Raw genomic sequence first — 21,082 nt, 5'->3', positions numbered from 1 at the left:
AATATATAATGGGGAATAAGGAAATGGCAGACCAATTAAATTCTTACTTTAGTTCTGTTTTCACAAGAGAGGGTGCAAATAACCTCCCAAGGATGTTGGGAAACATAGAGACTAATGCAAGGGAGGAGCTGAAATAAATCAGTATCTCTAAGGACATGGTCTTGGGAAAATTGATGGGATTGAAGGCCGATAAATCCCAAGGGCCTGATAATCTACATCCTAGTGAACTTAAGGAAGTGGACATTCAGATAGCAGATGCTTTAAGAATTATTTTCCAGAACTCGATAGACTCAGGATCAGTACCCATGGATTGGAGGGTAGCTAATGTTACCCCACTATTTAAAAAGGGGGATAGAGAAAAAGCGGGGAATTATAGGCCGGTGAGCCTTACATCAGTAGTGGGCAAAATGATGGAATCCATTATTAAGGATGCAATAGTGGAGCATATGACGAGCAGAGAAGGGATCGGACAGAGTCAACATGGATTTACAAAAGGTAAATCGTGCTTGACAAATCTATTGGAATTCTTTGAGATGGTGACAAGTAAAATAAATGGGGGTAGCCCAGTGGAAGTGGTGTACCTGGACTTCCAAAAGGCCTTCAATAAGGTCCCACATAAACGACTGGCATGCAAAATCAAGGCTCATGGGATTGGGGGCAACGTAATTATGTGGATTGAGAACTGGCTGGCAGATAGAAGACAGAGAGTTGGAATAAATGGCTCGTTTTCTGAGTGGCAGGCGGTGACCAGTGGGATGCCAGAGGGATCTGTACTGGGACCCCAGCTGTTCACAATTTACAATAATGATCTGGATGAGGAGATTGGATGTAATATCTCCAAATTTGCAGATGACACTAAGCTAGGAGGGGTTGTGTGCACAGAAGAGGGGGTCAGGAAGCTCCAGTGTGATTTGGATAAATTGGGGGACTGGGCAGATACATGGCAAATGCACTACAATGTGGATAAATGTGAGGTTATCCACTTTGGGAATACAAACTGGAGGGCAGATTACTATTTGAATGGCAATAGATTGGGAGATGGGGAAATGCAGAGACCTAGGGGTTCTTGTGCACCAGACACTGAAGGCGAGCATGCAGTTACAGCAGGTAGTTAAAAAGGCAAATGGTATGTTGGCCTTCATATCAAGAGGGTTTGAGTATAGGAATAAGGATACCTTACTGCAGCTGTACAGAGCCTTGGTGAGACCACACCTTGAGTATTGTGTGCAGTTTTGGTCGCTTTATCTGAGGAAGGATGTTCTTGCAATGGAGGGAGTGCAAAGGCGATTCACCAGGCTGATACCTGGAATGGCAGGAATAACTTATGAGGAAAGATTGCGCAATTTGGGATTGTACTTGCTGGAGTTTAGAAGATTGAGAGGGGATCTCATAGAGACATATAAAATTCTGGCAGGACTGGACAGAATGGATGCAGAAGGGATGTTTCCAATGGTGGGGGGGTCCAGAACCCGGGGCCATGGTTTGAGGATAATAGGCAAACCATTTAGGTCCAAGATGAGGAGGAATTTCTTTACCCAGAGGGTGGTGAATCTGTGGAATTCATTGCCACAGAGAGCAGTAGAGGCAGGTTCATTGAATATATTTAAGAGGGAATTAGATATATTTCTTCAGTATAAGGGAATTAGGGGTTACGGAGAGAAGACGGGGACGGGGTACTGAACTTCAAGATCAGCCATGATCTCATTGAATGGCGGAGCAGGCTCGAAGGGCCGAATGACCTACTCCTGCTCCTATCTTCTGTTTCTATGTTTCTAAGACACTCAGAATATTCAACTGCAATATTCAACTTCATTTTTTTCCCCGAGTTGAACCAATCTATTTCCTGCTCACAGAATATGTTCACAAACTACAAACAGCTTGAGGCAGAACACTGGGAGTGAGTAATGAAAATTGAACCAATTATAGAGTTCCAAATACTGACTTCAGAAACCATGGAGGTGCAGAGTCCAGGGGAGCAGTGAACTGACACAGGCATACCACAAACAGGGAGAACAACTTCCATTGTGAAGGAGAAACCTGGGAGACCACCCTGAAGGGAATAGTCGCAGCTGAAGGACCTGCACAGGCTGCAGACTGCTGGTGACTTGCAGTCAAAGGACACACAGGCTGCAGGCTGCTGGTGACTGGTTCATGGAAAGCAGGTACAGGAACTAGGATTTGCTGAGGGCAAAAAGGGCTCCCAAGGGGCCTTGGCGCAGGCTTCCTGATCATATCAGAGATTTGGACCTGGAGCACGTGTTGCCAATGGATGGAACATGAGTCTGTGAGGCTGCAGGAGTACTGCAGGCAATTTCAAGGACACTCAGTGTCTCTAAAGGGACTTTTTTTTGCTTCTCTTTATCTTACAGTTTTTTTTAAGAGGTGCTAGGCAATGCTTATGGCGACTCTTTGCTAGTCTTATGGCAGATAAAGGTGAACGTATATCATGTACATTACATTTTTTATATTATTGCAAGGTGATAAAAGGAACTTTGAAATAAAGCATTAAGTATGAAATGTTTTGGGATCTCCTGAGAATATAAACTGCATTAGACAAGAACAATCAAATTAGAGCATAAAACAGACCCATATAACCCTTCCTAAAAAATACTAAATCCTCCCTACCCCATTACCCTTTATTTTTCTTTCATCCATGTGTCTGTCTAAGAGACTCTTAAATGCCTCCAATGTTTCAGTTGCCACCACCATCCCCCACAAGGCATTCCAGGCACCCACAACTCTCTGTGGAAAAACCTTACCCTGAGGTCTCTCCTAAACTTACCTCCCTTAACTTTGTACGAATGTCCTCTGGTGTTTGCTGATCCTGCCCTAGGAAAAATGTGCTGTCTGTCCATCCTATCTATCCCTCTCATAATCTTGTAGACCTCTATCAAGTCTCCTCTCATCCTTCTACGCTCCAAAATGAAATGTCCCAGCTCTGCTAACCTTGCCTCATTAGACTTGTTTCCTAATCCAGGCAATATCCTGGTCAATCTCCACTGCATAGGTTCCACATCCTTCCTATAATGAGGTGATCAGAACTGAACATAATACTCTAAGTATGGTCTTACCAAATATTTGTAGAGTTGTAACATGACCTCTCCATCCCCCTATAATGAAGCATGGCATCCCATAGGCCTTCTTAACTATCCTATCAACTTGTCCAGCAACCTTGAGGGATGTATGATTTTCACCCCAAGGTCCCTCTGTTCAACCACACTCTTAAGTAACCGGCCATTAACCTTGTACTCAGCCTTCTGGGTTAGTTCCTCCAAAATTCATCATCTCACAGTTATCTGGATTGAACTCCATCTGCCACTTTTCTGCCCAACCCTGCAACCTGTCTATATCATCTTGTAACCTTCGGGGGCGTGGCAAGATGGCGTAGGGAGCGGACGTGCCTTCCCGGTCTCCCCCAGGCAGTTATATAAATACCCGTTTTAAGAATATTTCTTTTCTGTTAAAAGTCTTTGTTTGTTTATCAATTGTTTTTAGTTTAAAATGGCAACAAAGATTAAGGAAAATAGAGTTCAAATACAGAACAAAACTACACTCTCCGACTTTGGAAGAAACTCGGCCTACTTGCCCAGACAGAACCACGGAGTCAAGGCTGGAATCTTCTTAAGAACGGAGCTCATTAATTGGACTGTCGGATAAGCTGGCCTTGGACACCCCTCTGAAAGATGGTGATGAATATTGATTTGAAATGTTTTATGAAGATAAATTGCAGTAATTGGCATTGGTTGCCCGTGAGTTTTAAAAATCCAGATAACATTAAAGTTTATTAGTGATTTTTTTTGGATGGAATATCGGAAGGATGAACTTATTATCTATAAATACAGAACAAAATTACATTCTTTGACTTTGGAAGAAATTTGACCTATTTGCCCAGACAGAGCCGGAGTTGGTGCTGGAATTTTCTCAAGAACAGAACTTATTAAAGTTGATTTCGGACTCCTTTTTGAAAGATAGCGACGAATGTTGATTTGAAATATTTGAAATATTTTCTGAAGATAAACATATATATGGAACTCTTTGACCTGCAATAAGGTTTATCAGTGATTTTTTTTTTTGGATGGAATATTGGAAGAGTGAATTTATTATCTGTGAGTATGCATACATTGCAAACAAATTTTAATAGTTTTGAAAAGGTTTTTTTTAAACTAAACAACAAGATCAGTTTAATATTGAGAAAATTGGAAAAAACGGAAACTTTATTAAATTTGGAAACTCAGTAGAAAGAAACTATGAACAAGATTGATGATTTATAAAATTAAAGTCGAAGGAGCAATGTCCAAGAAGAGTTAAAAATTTTGAATAGGTTTTTCTTGAAAATAAACAATAATTTCAACTTAACATTGAGAAGATTGACAAAGTGGAAACATAGAAGAAAGAACTTATGAATAACATTGATGCTTTAGAAGATCAAGACCGAAGGAATTATGTTCAAGAAAATTTTAAAAGATTTGAAAAAACTTTTTTTGAAAGTAAGCTACAAATTCAACTTGAGACTGAGAAGAATGGAAGATTCGGTGTTGAACTGGGATTTTCAGAGGTGTTTTAATTCAGTGGATGAAATTCAGGAAGACTTGAAAAAAAATTTTAAAAAAAGCTTTTATTGATTGTAAACAATGTTTAACTCAGTGTTGGGAGGGTAGAAAGGGTGCAAAATTTAATATCAAGTTTGGATTTTCAAAAAAAAAAAGAATTTATGAATAAGATTGGTTAAATTGATGGACCGGGGTTTTATGGATATAAGAAATGATGATTTTCGGTTTATACGTGTATTTTGTCTGCCTGGGGGGGGGGGGGGGTGGGAGGGAGTGGTACTTCTGCTCCCGAAAGTCATATGCCACTTGTGGTTTATACCACACCCATTTGGGTTTTTGGGAATTAACCACCACAAGGTGGTTTCCTAAGGGGTTAGGGGAGGTGGGGTGGGGGGTGAAAATTTGAAAATTATTTAGTATCTATTATGTAATATTATATTAAGTCAATTTGAAATTAATGTATGGAGATACTATAAATAAATTTCAAAAAAAAAATCTTGTAATCTTCGACAACCTTCAGCTCCATCCAAAACTCCTCCAATGTTCATGATATTCACAAAGTTATTGACCCATCCTTCCACCTCTTAATCCAGGGCATTTATAAAAATCACAAAGAGCAAGGGTCTCAGAACAGATCCCTGCAGCATTCCACTAGTCACTGACCTCCAGGCAGAATACTTTCCTTTCACTACTACTTGGGGCTTTCTTCCGACAAGCCAGTTTTTTTATCCATACAGCTAATATTCCACTGATCCGATGACTCATGACTTTCTGGATGAATCTCTCATGGGGGACCTTGTCAAATGCCTTGCTAAAATCCATGTAGACCACTTCTATCACCCTACCTTCATTGATTTCTTTTGTTACCACTTCAAAAACTCAATTAGACTCGTGAGGCATGACCTTCTCTTCATAAAGCCATGCTGACTATCCTCGAATAGGCTATATTTCTCCAAATACTCATAGATCCTATCATCTCATTAGCTTACACACCACTGACGTAAGACTCACAGATCTATAATTCCCAAGATTCTCCCTAATAACTTTTTTAAACAAGGGGACTACATTTGGCATTCTCCAATCCTCTGGCACCTCCCCTGTGGCCAAAAAGGATTCAAGGTCATAGCTACTGCCCCTGCTATCTCTTCTCTTCCTTCTCACAGTGGCCTGGGCTATATCGCATCCTGCCCTGAGGAAATATCATTCTTGATGTTTTTAAGAAGATCCAACACTTCCTCTTCCTTAATCTCCACATTGTTCTGCACACAGGCCTGTTCAATTTCAACCTCACCATGATCAAGGTCCTTTTCTCTTGTGAAAACAGATGCAGAGTATTCATTTAGGACCTCCCCAACCTCCTCCAGCTCCAGGCACATGTTGCCTCCCTTATCCTTTACCGGACCTACCTTCAATCTTGTAATCCTTCTCTTCTTCAAATATGCATAGAATGCCTTGGGGTTCTCCTTAATTCTAGATGCCAAGGCCTTCTCATGCAACCTTCAAGCTTTCCTAAATCCTTTCTTAAGCTTCTTCCTGGCTACCATACATTTCTCATGAGCTCTTCCTGGTTCCTATATCTTACATATGCTTCCTTCTTCCTCTTGACTAGTTGCCTGACCTGTTCCATCAGCCACGGTTCCCTTTTCCTACCATCTTTTCCTTGTCCCAGTAGACAAACCTATCCTGAACCCAGAACAAGTGGTCCCTAAACTTCCTCCACATTACTTCTGTGCTTTCACCTTTAAAAATCTGTTTTCATTTTATTCTCACCAGTTCCTGCCTCATCCCTTCATAATTAGCCATTCCCCAGTTAAGCACTTCCCCATTTTGACTGTTTATATCCTTTCCATAGCTATGCTGAAGTTAAATGAGTTGTGGTCACTCTCACCAAATGCTCCACCACCTGACCAAGTTCATTCTCCAGAACCAGATCCATTATGGCCTCTCCTCTAGTCGGCTGGTCCACATACTGTGTCAGGAATCTTTCTTGTACACTCCTGACAAATTTAGCCTCATCTATCTCTCTTGGCAGTCAATAGGTGCCAGTCAATATTAGGGAATTTGAAATCACTCCTAACTCCAACCTTGTATTTCCTGCACCATTCCAAAATTTGCCTGTTTTTCTGTTCCTCAGTGTCCCAAGAGCTATTTGGGGGCCGAGAGACTATTCCCAGCATAGTGATAGCTCCCTTCCTATTTTTGACATCCACCTACACTGACTTAGTGGACACTCTCTCTTCACTGTCCTCCCTTTCTGTAGCTGTGATACTATCTCTGACCAGTAATGCTACACCACATTTCCCCCCCTCCATTTTTCTACCTCATATCCTATTCATTTTTAAAAAAAACCTAAACCCAGGTACCTGCATCAGCTAATCTTTCCCTTTCTCCAGCCAAGTTTCAGTAAAGGCCACGTACTGATCCATGCTCTGTTCATCTGTTTTGTCCCTTGCCCATCCTTCCTTACCAACTCAGAGCACATATCATGCTTTTGTCCTTCCACCTTATTCTCTGCTCTTTCAATCTGCTCTGTAAAATAGGGTTAACTGGGAAAATTGCCCATTATCGCCTCAGTTATGCTGCAGTTAGAAAGAGTCCAACCTGGTTAACCTCGTCAGAATCCAACCAGGTCTTGACCTACCTCAGGTTGTGTCCACAGAATATTTAAACAGGAAAATGGCCGACCTGCTTATTCCGATGATGTCAGTGCTTGTATCACCAGGCAGCCAGCATCTGAACATCCGGCTGTACTTACGGTGAGTGCATGATGCGTTATTGTGGGGGAAGAATCTCCTTAAATAGACAGGATGGTGATTTAATGAGTCGATCCCCCTTTTAGCTCCTTTGTCCCAATAATCACACCCAGATCCCAGGAGGGCTACCCAGGTGCTGCAATTTAAAAGGGGTTTGTGATTCCCATGCCCCGCCAAACTAGTTTAACCACCCCCCCCCTCCCCAACAGCTCTAGCAAACCTGCCCTTCATTTCAAGTGCAGCCTGTCCTTTTTGTACAGGTCAGACCTTCCCCAGAAGAGTTCCCAATGATCCAGAAATCTGAACCCCTGTCCCTGGCACTGACTCTTTAGCCATGCATTTATTTGCCACAAATTCCTGTTCCTACCCTCTCTGGCATGTGGCACAGGCAGCAACCCTGAGATTACCACCCCTGATGTCCTGCTTTTTAATTTCCTTCCCAACTCCCTATACTCCCTCTTCAGGACTATCTGTCATTGGTTCCCACGTGGACCACAACATCTGGCTGCTTGCTCTCTCCCTCCAGAATGCTATGAACGTGATCATTTTAATTTTTTTTATTATTTTGCACATTGACCATGAATAAAAACAGAAAAATACATATTAATATCTTAACAGATAATAAAAATATAATTTAATATCCTAACTATAACTCTTAACACCTACAGCTTGAGAGAAAACATTTGTGTTGAAGGGTGCAATGAGATCTGTGCTTTTCAAAGTTCAAAGTTCAGATTTACTGTCAGAGTATTTGCATGACTTTACATACAACCCTGAGATTCTTTTCCCTGCAGGCCAGCCAGAATTTCTACTTATCAGTAGTGCAAAAAACTGTACTCATGAAAAGATACTTGTATAAAAGAGAGGAATGTAAACAAAGAAAAAGTGCAAACTGACTGAAATACAGAAAATGTATGTTCAATAATAAATAATGAGGAAAGTAAGAGTTCTTATATGAATCTGAATGAGTTTGTTGTTTAGGAGTTTGACAGTGAAGGGGTAGCTGAACCTGGTGGTATAAATCCTGTGGCACCTATATTTCTTTCCTGATGGCAACAGAGCATGTCCTGGATGATGTGCATCCTTGATGATTGCTGCTGCTCTCCGACGCCAGTACTCCATGTAGATTTTCTCGATGGTAGAGAGGATTTTACCTGTGATGTACTGGGCTGTGTCCACGACCTTTAGAAGGGCTTTACGCTCAGGGATATTGGTGCCCCCAGACCAGGCTGTGATGCAGCTGGTTAGCACACTTTCCACCTCACATTTGTAGAAGTTTGCCAAGGTATTTCACTCCACAATCTCCTGAGAAAATAGAGGCACTGACATAATTTCTTCACAATAACATTTGTGTATTTGGTCCAGGAAAGGTCCTCCAAGATAATAATTCCCAGAAATTTAAAGTTGCTCATCCTCTCCACCTCAGATCTCTCAATGATTACTGAATCATATACCTCTGGTTTTCCCCTTCTGAGGTCCTTGGTTTTTATGACTTTGATTGTTCTTAGCACACCATTCAGCCAAGTTTTCAATCTCCCTCCTGTATGCTGACTCATCACCCCCTTTTATGCAATCCACTACCGTGACATCGTCAGCAAATTTGCAGATGGTGTTGTTGTACAGAGTTACAGGTGTAAAGTGAGTAGAGCAGGGGGCTAAGAATGCAGCCCAGCAGTGTTCTTGTTCTGATGGAGATTGTGGAGATGTTCTTACCAATCCTCACTGATTTTGTCGTGTCCCATTGAGTACCAGTTAGGCAGATTGAGGCCTGGTCGAGATTTGGCTGGAAGCTCACTCTGGAATATCAGATATGCCTGGGAAAACAGATGATTCAACCAATAGACTTGTCATGATAATGAATATGCATGATATGTATTAACCTGACCAGAAGTTAGATGGTGGAAGGTGCAGGATGATGAAAGAAGGGAAGCAGGAAAATAAAGACACTGAGATGTTCAACTGGTAAAGCATGTGGTGATGGTGTTATTAATTTCACATTTCAGGCCACAAATGTGACATTGGCGACGAGGATAAACATTTTGGATTTTAAATGTGATAAACATTTTGGATTTTGAATCGGTGGCTTTGAGCTGGAAGGTTTTCTTCATGGCAGTCACAGGAGCTGAATTTCTAGCACTTTGAGGTGTTCCTCATTTTGACCCGACGGGTGATGCAAGCACTGTGAGTGTGAAGTGGAAGGCATGGCTGGAAGAATTTGAAGCCTACGCCGACAGTCATGGCCTATTTTTCGATAGCAGTACGGCAGAACAGAAAGCGCAGCGGAGGGCGTTACTTCTCTTCAACGCAGGACCCGCAGTTCGGGAAACTTTTAAGACGCTTTCGAATACTGGAAGGAAGGAGGAATACCAGAAAGCCGTAGATGGATTGAATGCACAGTATATGGTGACACCGAATGCTACATTTCAACGCCATTTGTTTCGCAAAACAAAACAAGAAGATGGAGAAACGGTTGCCCAGTACATGACGAGATTGCGACAACTGGCTGTGGGATGCAATTACATGTTAGCTGATTTGGACAACCAGTTATTGGATCAAGTTGTGCAGCACTGCAGATCAGACAAACTCAGAAGGCGACTGCTGGAAAAAGGGGGTGAGTTGAAACTTACCAATGCTTTAACAATGGCTGCTGCATTAGAGGCTGTTGAGGGGCAATTTCATACCATGAAACTGAAAGACAACTCAAGCCAGCCCAGTAAAGACAAAGTTGGTCAACAAGTAAATAGGCTCTCGCATAGCCATAGCCAGCCAAGAAATATGCCGACACATGACTTGGAGTGTTACAGATGTGGAAACAGAGGTCATTTTGGAAAAGATCCATGCTGCCCAGTGAAAGGCAAAGTTTGTAGAAAGTGTGGAGGTAAGGACCACTTTGCAAAGAAGTGCAAAAGCAACTCAAATGCAAACCAGAATGGGAAGAGTACAGCTTCTAAGGGCAAAGCTTGGGGGAAAGTATCCTGGAAAGAAAGGCACTATTCGCCATATAGAAGGTGACCCAGAAAGTGACGATGATGATGACAACCAGGATGGGCAGAAATACTATCAGTTTACATTGAATGATGTACATCATGAGAAGGTCCCAGTGATAATTGGTGGTGTGACAGTTCCGGTCATTGTAGACTCAGGCAGTGACAGTAATGTAATTGACCGACACTTATGGGAGAAATTGAAAAGAAAAAAGATCATTTGTACATCAAAGAAGTGTTCAAAGAAACTGTATCCATACACAGCAACCAAGCCATTGCAGACCATTGGATGTTTCACTGCGACTGTTGAAGCTGGTGACAAAAACACCGAAGCAGAGTTTGTTGTCATAGACGAGAGGGGAGAACCATTGCTGAGTAGACGCACGGCACAAGACCTGGCAATACTTCATATTGGAGCTCGTGTCAATTCAGTTCCGTCATTCGAGGATATGAAGCAAGAATTTCCCGCAGTTTTCCAGGGAGTAGGAAAGCTGAAAGGGCAACAACTAAAGCTAGCAGTGGACAAAACGGTCAAGCCCAAGGCGCAACCAGTGCGCAGAACTCCATTTGGACTTCGTGGGAAAGTCGAGGCCAAAATCAAAGAGTTGATCGAGCAAGACATTATTGAACCTGTAGAACATTCAACACAATGGGTCAGCCCAGTAGTGATCGTGCCCAAACCAAATGGTGACATAAGATTGTGTGTTGATATGAGGATGGCCAATGAAGCTATAATTCGAGAACGACACCCCATACCAACAGTGGAGGAAGTACTTCAGGAGTTAACTACCAGTCAGGTGTTCTCAAAAATTGATTTAAAATGGGGCTATCATCAATTAGAGTTGGACCCAGAATCCAGGAACGTGACAACATTTGTGACTCACTGTGGTGTGGATTGTACCGGTACAAGAGACTATCGTTCGGCATCAATGCAGCTCCTGAGATCTACCAGTACGAAATCCATCGAGTGATTCAAGGCATTCCTGGAGTTGACAACATTTCTGATGACATCATAGTCCATGCGGCTACAAAGGAAGAGCATGACAGACGGTTGAGGTGTGTGCTATCCAGACTACAGGGGGCAGGCCTTACCATGAATGGAGACAAGTGCCAGTTTGGTGTCTCAGAGATGAACTTCATGGGACACAGGCTTACACGGGAAGGACTGAACCCAGCTGATGCCAAGGTGAAAGCTGTTGCAGATGCACGTGAACCCCAGAATGCAACGGAGATGAGGAGCTTCTTGGGATTGGTTAATTATTGCGCAAAGTTCATCCCTAACTTTGCTACATTGGCAGAACCATTGAGGAAACTAACCAGGAAAGGTGTACCATTCCATTTTGGCTCTGAGCAGAAGGAAGCATTCACAGCTCTGAAACAAAGTCTGACGAATGCCGATACTCTTGGGTATTATGATCCGGCTGTACCAACCAAAGTCATAGCGGATGCTAGTCCTGTTGGTTTAGGAGCCGTGTTGGTCCAGATGCGTGATGTGGGACCAAGAATCATTGCCTATGCCAGCAGATCTTTGACAGATGTGGAAAGGAGATATTCTCAGACAGAGAAAGAAGCACTCGGACTTGTATGGGCCTGCGAGAGATTCCATGCATATTTGTATGGCATTGAATTTGAACTCATCATGGACCATAAACCATTGGAGGTGATCTATGCCGCCAGGTCCAAACCGTGTGCCAGGATAGAACGATGGGTGCTCAGACTCCCACCGTACAAGTACAGAGTAGTTCACATTGCCGGGAAAGCAAACATTGCTGATCCACTGTCCAGATTGTTGAAAGATGGATGCCCACAATCCAAGTCAGAATTGGGTTCAGAAGCAGAGAGTTTTGTACGCTTCGTAGCTATTCAGTCGACACCGGAAGCTGTGACAACGAGGGAAGTCGAGAGAGAGTCTGAACATGACTCAGAACTCATGGAAGTTAGAGAATGTATCCAAAGTGGACAATGGGACAAGTGAATTCACGAGGCATATATTCCCATTAGAGATGAACTTTGTTGCATCGGGCAGTGTGTATTGAGGGGGTGTAGATTGGTGATACCACAGAGGTTGAGACCGAAGATCGTATCATTACCTCATGAAGGACACCTAGGTACCAAGCAAAACCTCAGGAGTAAAGTATGGTGGCCAGGTTGTGATAAAGACGCAGAGAAATTCGTCAAAACCTGTCATGGGTGTCAACTCACAAGTAGGAGTAATCCTCCAGAGCCGATCCGGAGTACGCAACTCCCGACAGGACCATGGATCGATGTAGCTGTTGATTTTCTCGGACCTTTACCAACTGGTGAGTCAATCATGGTAGTGGTAGATTACTACAGCAGATACTATGAGTACTCTGTGATGAGGTCAACGACCACTGAAAAAACAATACAAGCATTAGCAGAGATCTTCGCAAGATATGGATTGCCTGTTACGCTATACTCTGACAATGGTCCACAGTTCATTTCAGAGACATTTGCTGAATACATGAGGACCACAGGTATCCACCATCATAAAGTAACTCCTAAATGGCCACAAGCCAATGGGGAAGTTGAGACAAAATCAGTCCATCGAAAAACGATTACGGATTGCTCATGCAGAAGGACAGAACTGGAGAGAAGCATTGCTATCCTATGTAGCTGTCTATCAGGCAATGCCTCATGCAACCACAGGAAAAAGTCCAGCAGAAGTACTTTTTGGGAGGAAAATCCGCACAAAAATGCCCGAAATAAAGGAAATCAGGGACAACCAGGAGATGAGGGACCACGATGCTGAAAAGAAGGGAGCAGCAAAGCTGTTTGCAGACTCGAGGCGTGGGGCCAGGTACTCAGACATCATGCCTGGAGATAATGTTCTTGTGAGGCAAGAGAGTGGTGGTAAGCTAGACACACCTTATTACCATCAACCCTACACGGTTGTATCCAGAAGCGGCAGTATGGTGTCAGTCAAGTCTCCAGCTGGAGTCCTGTACAAAAGAAACGTGTCTGGTGTCAAAAAGTACCAATCCAGAGCGACACCAAGTGAAGTAGTTGGAAGTCCAATACGAGATGCTCAACCTGAGGGACCAGATGATGTTCCAGAGGTAGTTACCAGCATTCCCGATGAAGTGGCCAGAGTACCAGAAACACCAGGGCCGCAGCGAGCAGTGTTTCCAGTGCTGAGGGTGAACAACCAAGTTGCGATAGTAGCATTGCAGGAAGGCCGAGACGGGACAGGAAACCACCTAAGCGATATGAAGATTTTGTGCCATATTTCTAATCGTGCCCGCATTATCACGAAAGTGAAAGTTTGTGATAGTTGGAATGAGTTTCAATGAAGCGCAGTAATGTTACTCACCAAGGAAGAGAAATGATAATAATGGGAACATTTGGACAGTGATTTGATCAATACATCATAAAGTACATGTATGAGTGCTGTATGAATTGCATTTTTGTTTAGTCGACTATTTGGTATTAAATGAAAAAAAAAACCAAAAGTATTGGAATTTAAACATGGGAGGTGTATAAATTTAAATGTTTACATTTTGCATATGAGGTGAGCATTGTATTAGTATAATTACAGAAGTACAGTTGAGCTATTCTATTACATTGGGTTATAACATGTTTATGTTACATTTCGTGAAGAGGGAATTTGAAGTTGTTTTTGTTTTGAATTTGAAGTTGTTTTGTGGGTTCAGAAGGCAGAAAAATGCTATTGATAGCGTTAAAGTGTTTACATTTAAACATAAAGATATAAAGTTTATTTCTGGTGAAAGGAGGGTTGTCATGATAATGAATATGCATGATATGTATTAACCTGACCGGAAGTTAGATGGTATGCACTGGAGGTAGAAGGTGCAGGATGATGAAATAAGGGAAGCAGGAAAATAAAGACACTGAGATGTTCAACTGGTAAAGCATGTGGCGATGGTGTTATTAATTTCACATTTCGGGCCACAAACGTGACAAGACTGACTTCAACAAAAATCTTAGTTGTAATATATACACACACAGAAAGAAATGGAAGGGTTTGAAATTCCTTGCCTGGAAGGGTGATAGAGGCAGAAACCCTCAACACGTTTAGAAAGCATGGTACTTGCAGATCTGTGCCCTGCAAGGGCACAGAAAGGTGGGACTCAATAGGTAACTCTTTCTAACTGATAGCTTCCTGTATAGTAAACCCCCACAGTTCTAAGTGCAGACTACTGTTTCATGGAGATGGGTATAGATAGATTTTCCTATTAATTACAACCCATACAAAATGTTATTTGATCTACTCACTGATACAGTGAATGAAAAGAATATCGTCTGTGAATTACATTTTACAATATTGCTGACTTTATTTGTAATCATGTTTTAAACGTCTAAAACTTCCCAGATCGATGGAATTAATGACAAAATGTTTATGACGTCGCTTGCAGGTTACACTTGTTAAATAAGTGACGTTATCGATCAGACTTTCTTCCTCTTTCATCAGGACTCCTGGCATTTATTCAAAATATTTTCAGCATGACATTGATTAAAATTATTTTTATGAGACTATTTATGAAGGAATGAACCCAGATTAAAGGGTTTTCGTTGCTTCGGGAAAAAAATAAGTGTTGGTACCTTTTCCTTCTACTCCTGCAAATCCATCACGTCATTGCTGGCAATGTAAAATGTTTAAAAATAAGCAGGAGGCAATTGGCTGCAGGGATTGTCTGCTGGACCAACCTTTCGTCCCGAGTCACCGGCTCAAGCGCACCGGGAATTAGAGTTGATCACCATAGCGTTCGAGAGAGCGTTTGTCCACGGTGGAGGCGCGGCGTTTCGTCTTTTCGCGCCTTTCGTCCGGGAGTGAGCTGGGCAGCCGAAACCGCCAAAGGCGCGGGCTGCAGCCTCTCGTCGTCCCCGGCGCGGAGAGAAGAGAGCGCGCGCGCCGCACTCCAAGTCCCAGGGCTCCGCGCGGCGGGACGCGCCTGCGCAGCACAGGCTGAACCTGAACGGACCTGAATGACGACCGATCCGAGTCCCGTCTCGATTCGGGAAGAGTTGCTCAAGTCAGGACGTGACTGAAGGAATAATGCTCGCATTAAGGAGCAGGTTGATATAATGGCCGTTGAAGGTAGGTTGTGGGTCGGGCAAAAACGATCCGAGCTTATTTGACTTCTCGGCTCAGCAGGAAAAAGCAGCTCCCGCATGATTTTTTTCCCTGTCTAAGCGCACGTTTGGAGGCTGCGTGTTTCTGCAGAGATGTAAATAAGCCGGAGCCACAAGGTTGTTGCTTGAGAGGGAGAGTGACCTAGATTTATTTCTAACAGCAAAGGCGCTTGGTAAATGCCTGGCAGATTCAGTAAACTACCTCGGGAGGGTGAATTTGATTGTGGCACAATTGGCATTACCTTTAAATATGCGATCGATGTGTGGTGGCGGATGGATGTTCGAGGTCAATTGAAACATATTTTAGTGTGATTTTTTTTTACCTTGGACAAAACTGTCCCGAAAATACAGCGAGCTGCCTGTTTAAATTGTTGCTTTGAAAATGTCTATAAAACAATTAATGGTTTCCAAATAATATCCTTTTAACTGAAACACTCCCCGCAGCCTCCAAGTAAGTGCAATAGTATTCTTGTTACTAAATCTTTATTTGAACGCTTTAAAGCTATGAAAACCTAGTTGTGTCAGAACACAGCTGGTTAATATAACGTTTTTAAAGAATAATACCTCACAATGGCCTTAAGATTTGGAAAGATTGTCATTCTTTACTAAACATTGACAGAGCAACACTTTCAATATTTTTGAATTATGAACCAAGCACATCTCCTCCTTTCATATTCAAGATTCCTTTATTGCCATGTAATAAAACAGGTGTAAAATTACACGGGATTTGTTTTAGTCTGCCATTGGCAGAAATTATCTGAAGCACCTCTTGCAGTCAGAGAAAGAGAAGCAAAAGAAAGTCCCCTCCCCACCCAAGTCACTGAGTGTCAGTGGATTTCCCTCCAGCGTTTCCACAGCCTTCACACCCACACAAAGTCCAGTCCAAACCATCGGCAACCCGGGCACCAAATATGAATCTGAAATGATTAGGAACCCTACAGTGCCCTTGGCATCCTGTTTCCAATACCTGGTACCCTTTCAGCCAGTTTCGAATCAGTCTGCAGCCCTTGACCGCAGTTTCCAGCAGCCCACAGCCGAAGTGAGTTTTTCATCTCAAGTCGCCAACAGCCTGCCGCCGGCATGTTCCTCAGCCACTGAAACCCTCACTGGACCACTCCTGTAGTCACCGTTGTCTGTTTCTCTGTCTCAAACAGGGGTGGTTATTTGGTGCCCTGTGCCAGTCCTCTGCTGCCTCCAAGCACAGGCACCGCTGTAAAGGGCCAGACCCTGCGGTTGCAGATTTTAAAATAAGCCACCATCGGCTCCTTTAACAGGTCATTTAAAGCCTCGACAGAGCTGTCAGTAGAACCCTGCAGAGAAGCGCTGTCTCCTCTCATCGCTCTCCACAGGTCCACACCAGCGGACAAGCTGGCCAGTGGAGTTTACCAACACTTCCTCCTCCCCTGCAAACAAAAAAGTGACTACTGAATTAGATGAGGACAGGAGTCCTAGACCAAATGTCATCTTGTGGGTTAGGGTTGAATTGAAAACCAGAGAGATTATATTAAATTTACAAAGATTAGGTTAGACTTTAGTTAGGAATATGTTTCCCCATTAAAGAAAAATACTTTTGCATGTAATTGTGCATGCATTAGTTATTTTTTTTTACTTTTCAAAGAAGTTTGAAATATAAATTAAAATGGTAGGGAAGTGAGAGGGTAAAATAGCTGTCACCCTGGCCTTTGTGAATGCAGTTAGTAGTGTTTATTTCTTGAAATTATAAACAGAAGTTTCTGGAAACACTCAGCAGATCAAGCAGTGTTAACAGAGTGTAGCAAAGTTTTTTTTAAATTAAACATTTTGTGAGAACTGGTAAAGTACAGGTGAAAGGTTTTCTCAATTCTTATGAAGGGTCCTTGACCAGAAACTTTCTTTCCACTGATGCGATCTGACCTACTGAGTTTTTCTCCATCTTTTTTTTCTTGGCTTTCTCATTTTTTTAAGCTTCATTCAGTCTTTGAAGATTATGCAGATTGTGAAGGGTTAGAATACAAGAATGAAAATATTAAAGTTAAGGCACTGATCAATTAAGAGTTTGTTTGGATAAGGAGTAGTTTGTTGGAATTGTGACAAAAGCTGCAGTTTTAGATCTCAATTTTGTGGAGGATGGAACAATGAAGGTCAGTCAGAAAATGTTGATTTAGTTGTATCTACAATACTGAACATAAGTTATTAAGTTCCACACAAATGTATTTGTAAGGATTCATTTTCTCTATTTGAAGAACAAGGAGTTCTGTAATGTCCACGATTCAAGTTTTTTATCATCTGTCTGTACATGTACAATCAGATGAAATGGCATTTCCCTGGACTTTGGTGTACACACACACACACTAAAATAAATATTGTGGGCTGATCTATTTATTACAGGATACTCTACGTCATTCTGTGGGAAGAAGCTATTTCCTGGCCTGGAAGTCCTGATTTTGATACTCCTCTACCCACTCCTTGATGGTGGTGGGTCAAAGATGCTGGGTGGAAAGGGTCCTCAATAATTCTTTGCGCCATATTTCAGCAATGCTCCCAGTAAATGTTGTCAGTAGAGGAAAGGAAGACCCCAGTGAGCTTCTTGGCTGTCTTGATGATCCTTTGTATTGACTTCTGGTCCAATGCTTTGTGGCTATAAATATTTGTTTCAAAGTGGACAAACTTGTAACATCTTGTTAATTTTGTAATATTTTACTTGTAGCTGAAGTATTTACTATTTAAGTCATTGTAATTCCATGTACATTTTCAACTTGTTTTTGCCTTGTTGATGTGATAATCCAATGTTCATATTTGCCTTGTTAGCTCTTGCTAGGCCTATTTGAGATACTGTGGTTCTTTGATGGTGTAACATGCAGGATCACATTGAAGGTGAAATCTTGACATCTGTACAGTGTTGCTTGAAAATAATGTAGCTTCAGGAAAGCATTTGTTGTTGCACTTCGTGATGAGTAGCAGTAGGGAAGCAACCTGTTGGTGTAACCTTTAGTTGATACACTACATTCTGATTGAGTTACTACAATGTACTAATTCTGGGAGAGATGACTGTCAGCCACAGCAGCAGAAGTATGGTTCAATCAAGTCTCATTTGCCTGGAATGTATTTTGTTTCTTAAAAGCAAGTATCTAAAATGCTTGACTTGACAGATTCTGAAGAGGCTTGAATTGTTGGTGTGAGGGCTATGTCTGTTTTAGATTATTTAATGCATTCTATGAACTGTATGGAGATGATATGTACCAGTAAATATTTTTTCATGCCATATGGTTAGTGTGGAATAATGATTTGTTTAAAATTAAACAAATATAACAATCTTGCTTTTTAAAACTTGATCTCCAATTTTTGATTCTTAAGTTTCATCATTAGAATTTTTGTGATGGGATGAAAAATATGACTATAGAATCTGGGTAATGGTTGATGAGGTAACTTGGTGCATATTTAAAGCTTGACATTTTCTCGCCTACTTTTTTTGTGCTTGAACTGCAGAGTTCTTGCATACTGTAGATTTTAATGACACTGGTAATTTCCTGTGAGTATTTTGTTTTTACCCTAACTAACTGGAACAAGGATTCAATCTAGTCAAGAAATGATCTTGTTGGAATGCATTGACTGATCCGACCTAGTTACCAACAATTTTCATTGAATCGCCACAACTCTTCTGGTCTGTGAATTTAAGATGGGGTGTTGTCTGAGTGAAAAAATCCTTTAAATTTCTATCTTAGATGGACAGCCTCTTAATTTTAGACCCCCCTCAACCAAGGGAAGATTCAACTCTCTCTATTTTGTAAAGTCTGTAAGAATTTTGTGCATTTCAGCTATATTTTGTATTGTTATATAGATATGTTTTAAAAGGAGATAAATTGTGGCAGTTTTTTTCGTGTAGGTCACATACAAACTTTTCAAAACAGATCTCATTTAAAATGCCAGAACTCTGCTCAAGCCAGACAGTTCAGGCTCCAAGCGCCTTTGCAAAATCTTTGAAGAATGCCTAAGGACTTCCCAAGTAGGTGTCAATTGGACATGCTGTGGAGTAATGGATTATTGTTTTGGAAAGCAACAGATGAACGAACTCGGAAGATTAGGTCCGGAGCCATTCAGCAGCAACAGCTGGGACTGGAACGACGAGCTGGCAAGCTTGTGGGAAAAACCCCATTTTGAAGATGGGTTGTGAGTTCTTAGTTCAACCTGGTCAAAGCCCTTGTGGTCCATACAAGAGGAGAAGACTGGCTTCATAATGTTTCACTTGAAATAAGGGAAACAAAAAGAAGAACTCTGTGGTGACCTGAAAGAAAGAGGTTATCATCTGGAAACTTGCCTGATGGGGCAAGTTTCATCAGCAAGACACAGAGGTGACTAATGGTAGTGCCTCAGATGTGGAAATCCTGGAACAATACATCTCTCTCTCTACAAAACCTACAAGAACTTTCCTGAGCCATAACCATTTACCTTTTGAGCACCAAAGCCAGGTGAAATTCATAAATGTTAAATTCTGTGCACAGTATAAGAATTGCCTGTAACCAGTGAACTTAGAGCAGTGAGAAGTGAGATTGGACTGTGAACCAAAAAACTTTTCTGAACTTACACACACATTACATACACGTACGCTTAGAATTAGAAAGGGGTTAGGTTAAGTTAATTGTAACAAGTTAGTTTGATCCTGTTTTCATCTTTAAAGATAATTAAAAGGAACTTTTGATTAAGTAACCATTTGTCTTGGTGAATATCTATTGCTGCTGGGTTTTGGGGTCCTGGGGGCCCATAAACAAAGGGTACAGCCAAAGGATCACTCCTCCATTTCAAATTGCTGTGTAGATTTCTCAATGGTTGTAAACTGAGCTCTAAAGAAATCTTCACTTTAGATGTAACCTTGTGTCATGGCATAGGGTTTCTGCTTTACATATGATTGAATAATTCCACTCTAAATTAAACTGGCAAAGTTATTTTTCTTTAAACTATGGATTTGCATTTAAACAATATATTTGCATAGAAGGACAAAAATGATATTGCTGCAAGTACTTAGCATTTTGCTTATGCATTATTAAAATTTTCCGCACAAGCGAAGGCTATTTGAGCATCATAAACTTTTCAAGAATATCATCCTCCACTATTCTTCAAAATTATTTATAGAATATTTTCTTTCAGAGGCCTTTCTAAATTCTGCAATTGGAAAGTAAAGATCTCTGTATTGTTATCTTTTGGTAATTATTGACAGACTTGTTAAAGGAATTCACTCCAGCCGGTATAGTAACCTTCTTTCAAAAAGAGTGCCAACTTGTCTAATTCTTCTTCACAATGCAAACCCCTTATCCTTGAAATCATTTTAGCAAACCTTCTCTGCATCTTTCCTAAGGTCTTTACATGCTTTTAGAAGGCCAGACCTTTTCTATCATGATTTCATCATCCACCTAGTATTTGTTTGGCATAATTCAGGCCATACTGACATATTTTCATGGATAAGTGCTCATTGCATGCATCTGATTATTCCACATAATTTGAAAGATTAGTAGAAGCCATGGCAGAACAAGTGAGTAAATAGAGAGTCCAGTTGAGATGGGAAAGAGAAAGGGCCTTTAATTGCAGTTGCCTTGGATACCTTACAGAATTATAATTAAATGGTGGAAGGAAATCGTATAGAAGGTCATCATCAAGAGCAAAGCCTCACAAGCCCATTTTCCACTTGCACCCTGTCCCAGGAATTTACTGG

At 41.6% G+C, this 21,082-nt stretch overlaps 1 protein-coding gene and 1 long non-coding RNA gene across 9 annotated transcripts in view; one reads left to right on the top strand and one right to left on the bottom strand.

Annotated features, from left to right (window-relative positions):
* The window catches only part of LOC138755160 (uncharacterized), a 37,860-nt gene extending 22,549 nt beyond the window's left edge, over positions 1–15,311 (bottom strand). The window contains exons 1-3 of one of the 5 annotated variants that reach the window (XR_011352074.1): positions 14,869–15,311; positions 9,017–9,117; positions 7,192–7,343 (exon numbers count right to left, since the gene is read on the bottom strand). This is a non-coding gene — a long non-coding RNA (uncharacterized lncRNA). The remainder of the gene's footprint in view (positions 1–7,191; positions 7,344–9,016; positions 9,118–14,868) is intronic. The other 4 variants (XR_011352073.1, XR_011352075.1, XR_011352072.1 and 1 more) reach the window with 4 other exon arrangements.
* Positions 14,929–21,082, top strand: part of samd12 (sterile alpha motif domain containing 12) — a 99,646-nt gene continuing 93,492 nt past the window's right edge. Inside the window, exon 1 of one of the 4 annotated variants that reach the window (XM_069920574.1) lies at positions 14,929–15,364. In XM_069920574.1, the coding sequence (XP_069776675.1) occupies positions 15,352–15,364 (13 nt within the window). In that variant the 5' untranslated portion in view covers positions 14,929–15,351. The remainder of the gene's footprint in view (positions 15,365–21,082) is intronic. The other 3 variants (XM_069920573.1, XM_069920575.1, XM_069920576.1) reach the window with 3 other exon arrangements.

The sequence above is a fragment of the Narcine bancroftii genome, chromosome 2 (assembly GCF_036971445.1).
Source record: "Narcine bancroftii isolate sNarBan1 chromosome 2, sNarBan1.hap1, whole genome shotgun sequence".
Taxonomy (NCBI): domain Eukaryota; kingdom Metazoa; phylum Chordata; class Chondrichthyes; order Torpediniformes; family Narcinidae; genus Narcine; species Narcine bancroftii.
The sequence above is the reverse complement of the archived record's forward strand: the minus strand, read 5'-3'. Positions and strand labels throughout refer to the sequence as shown.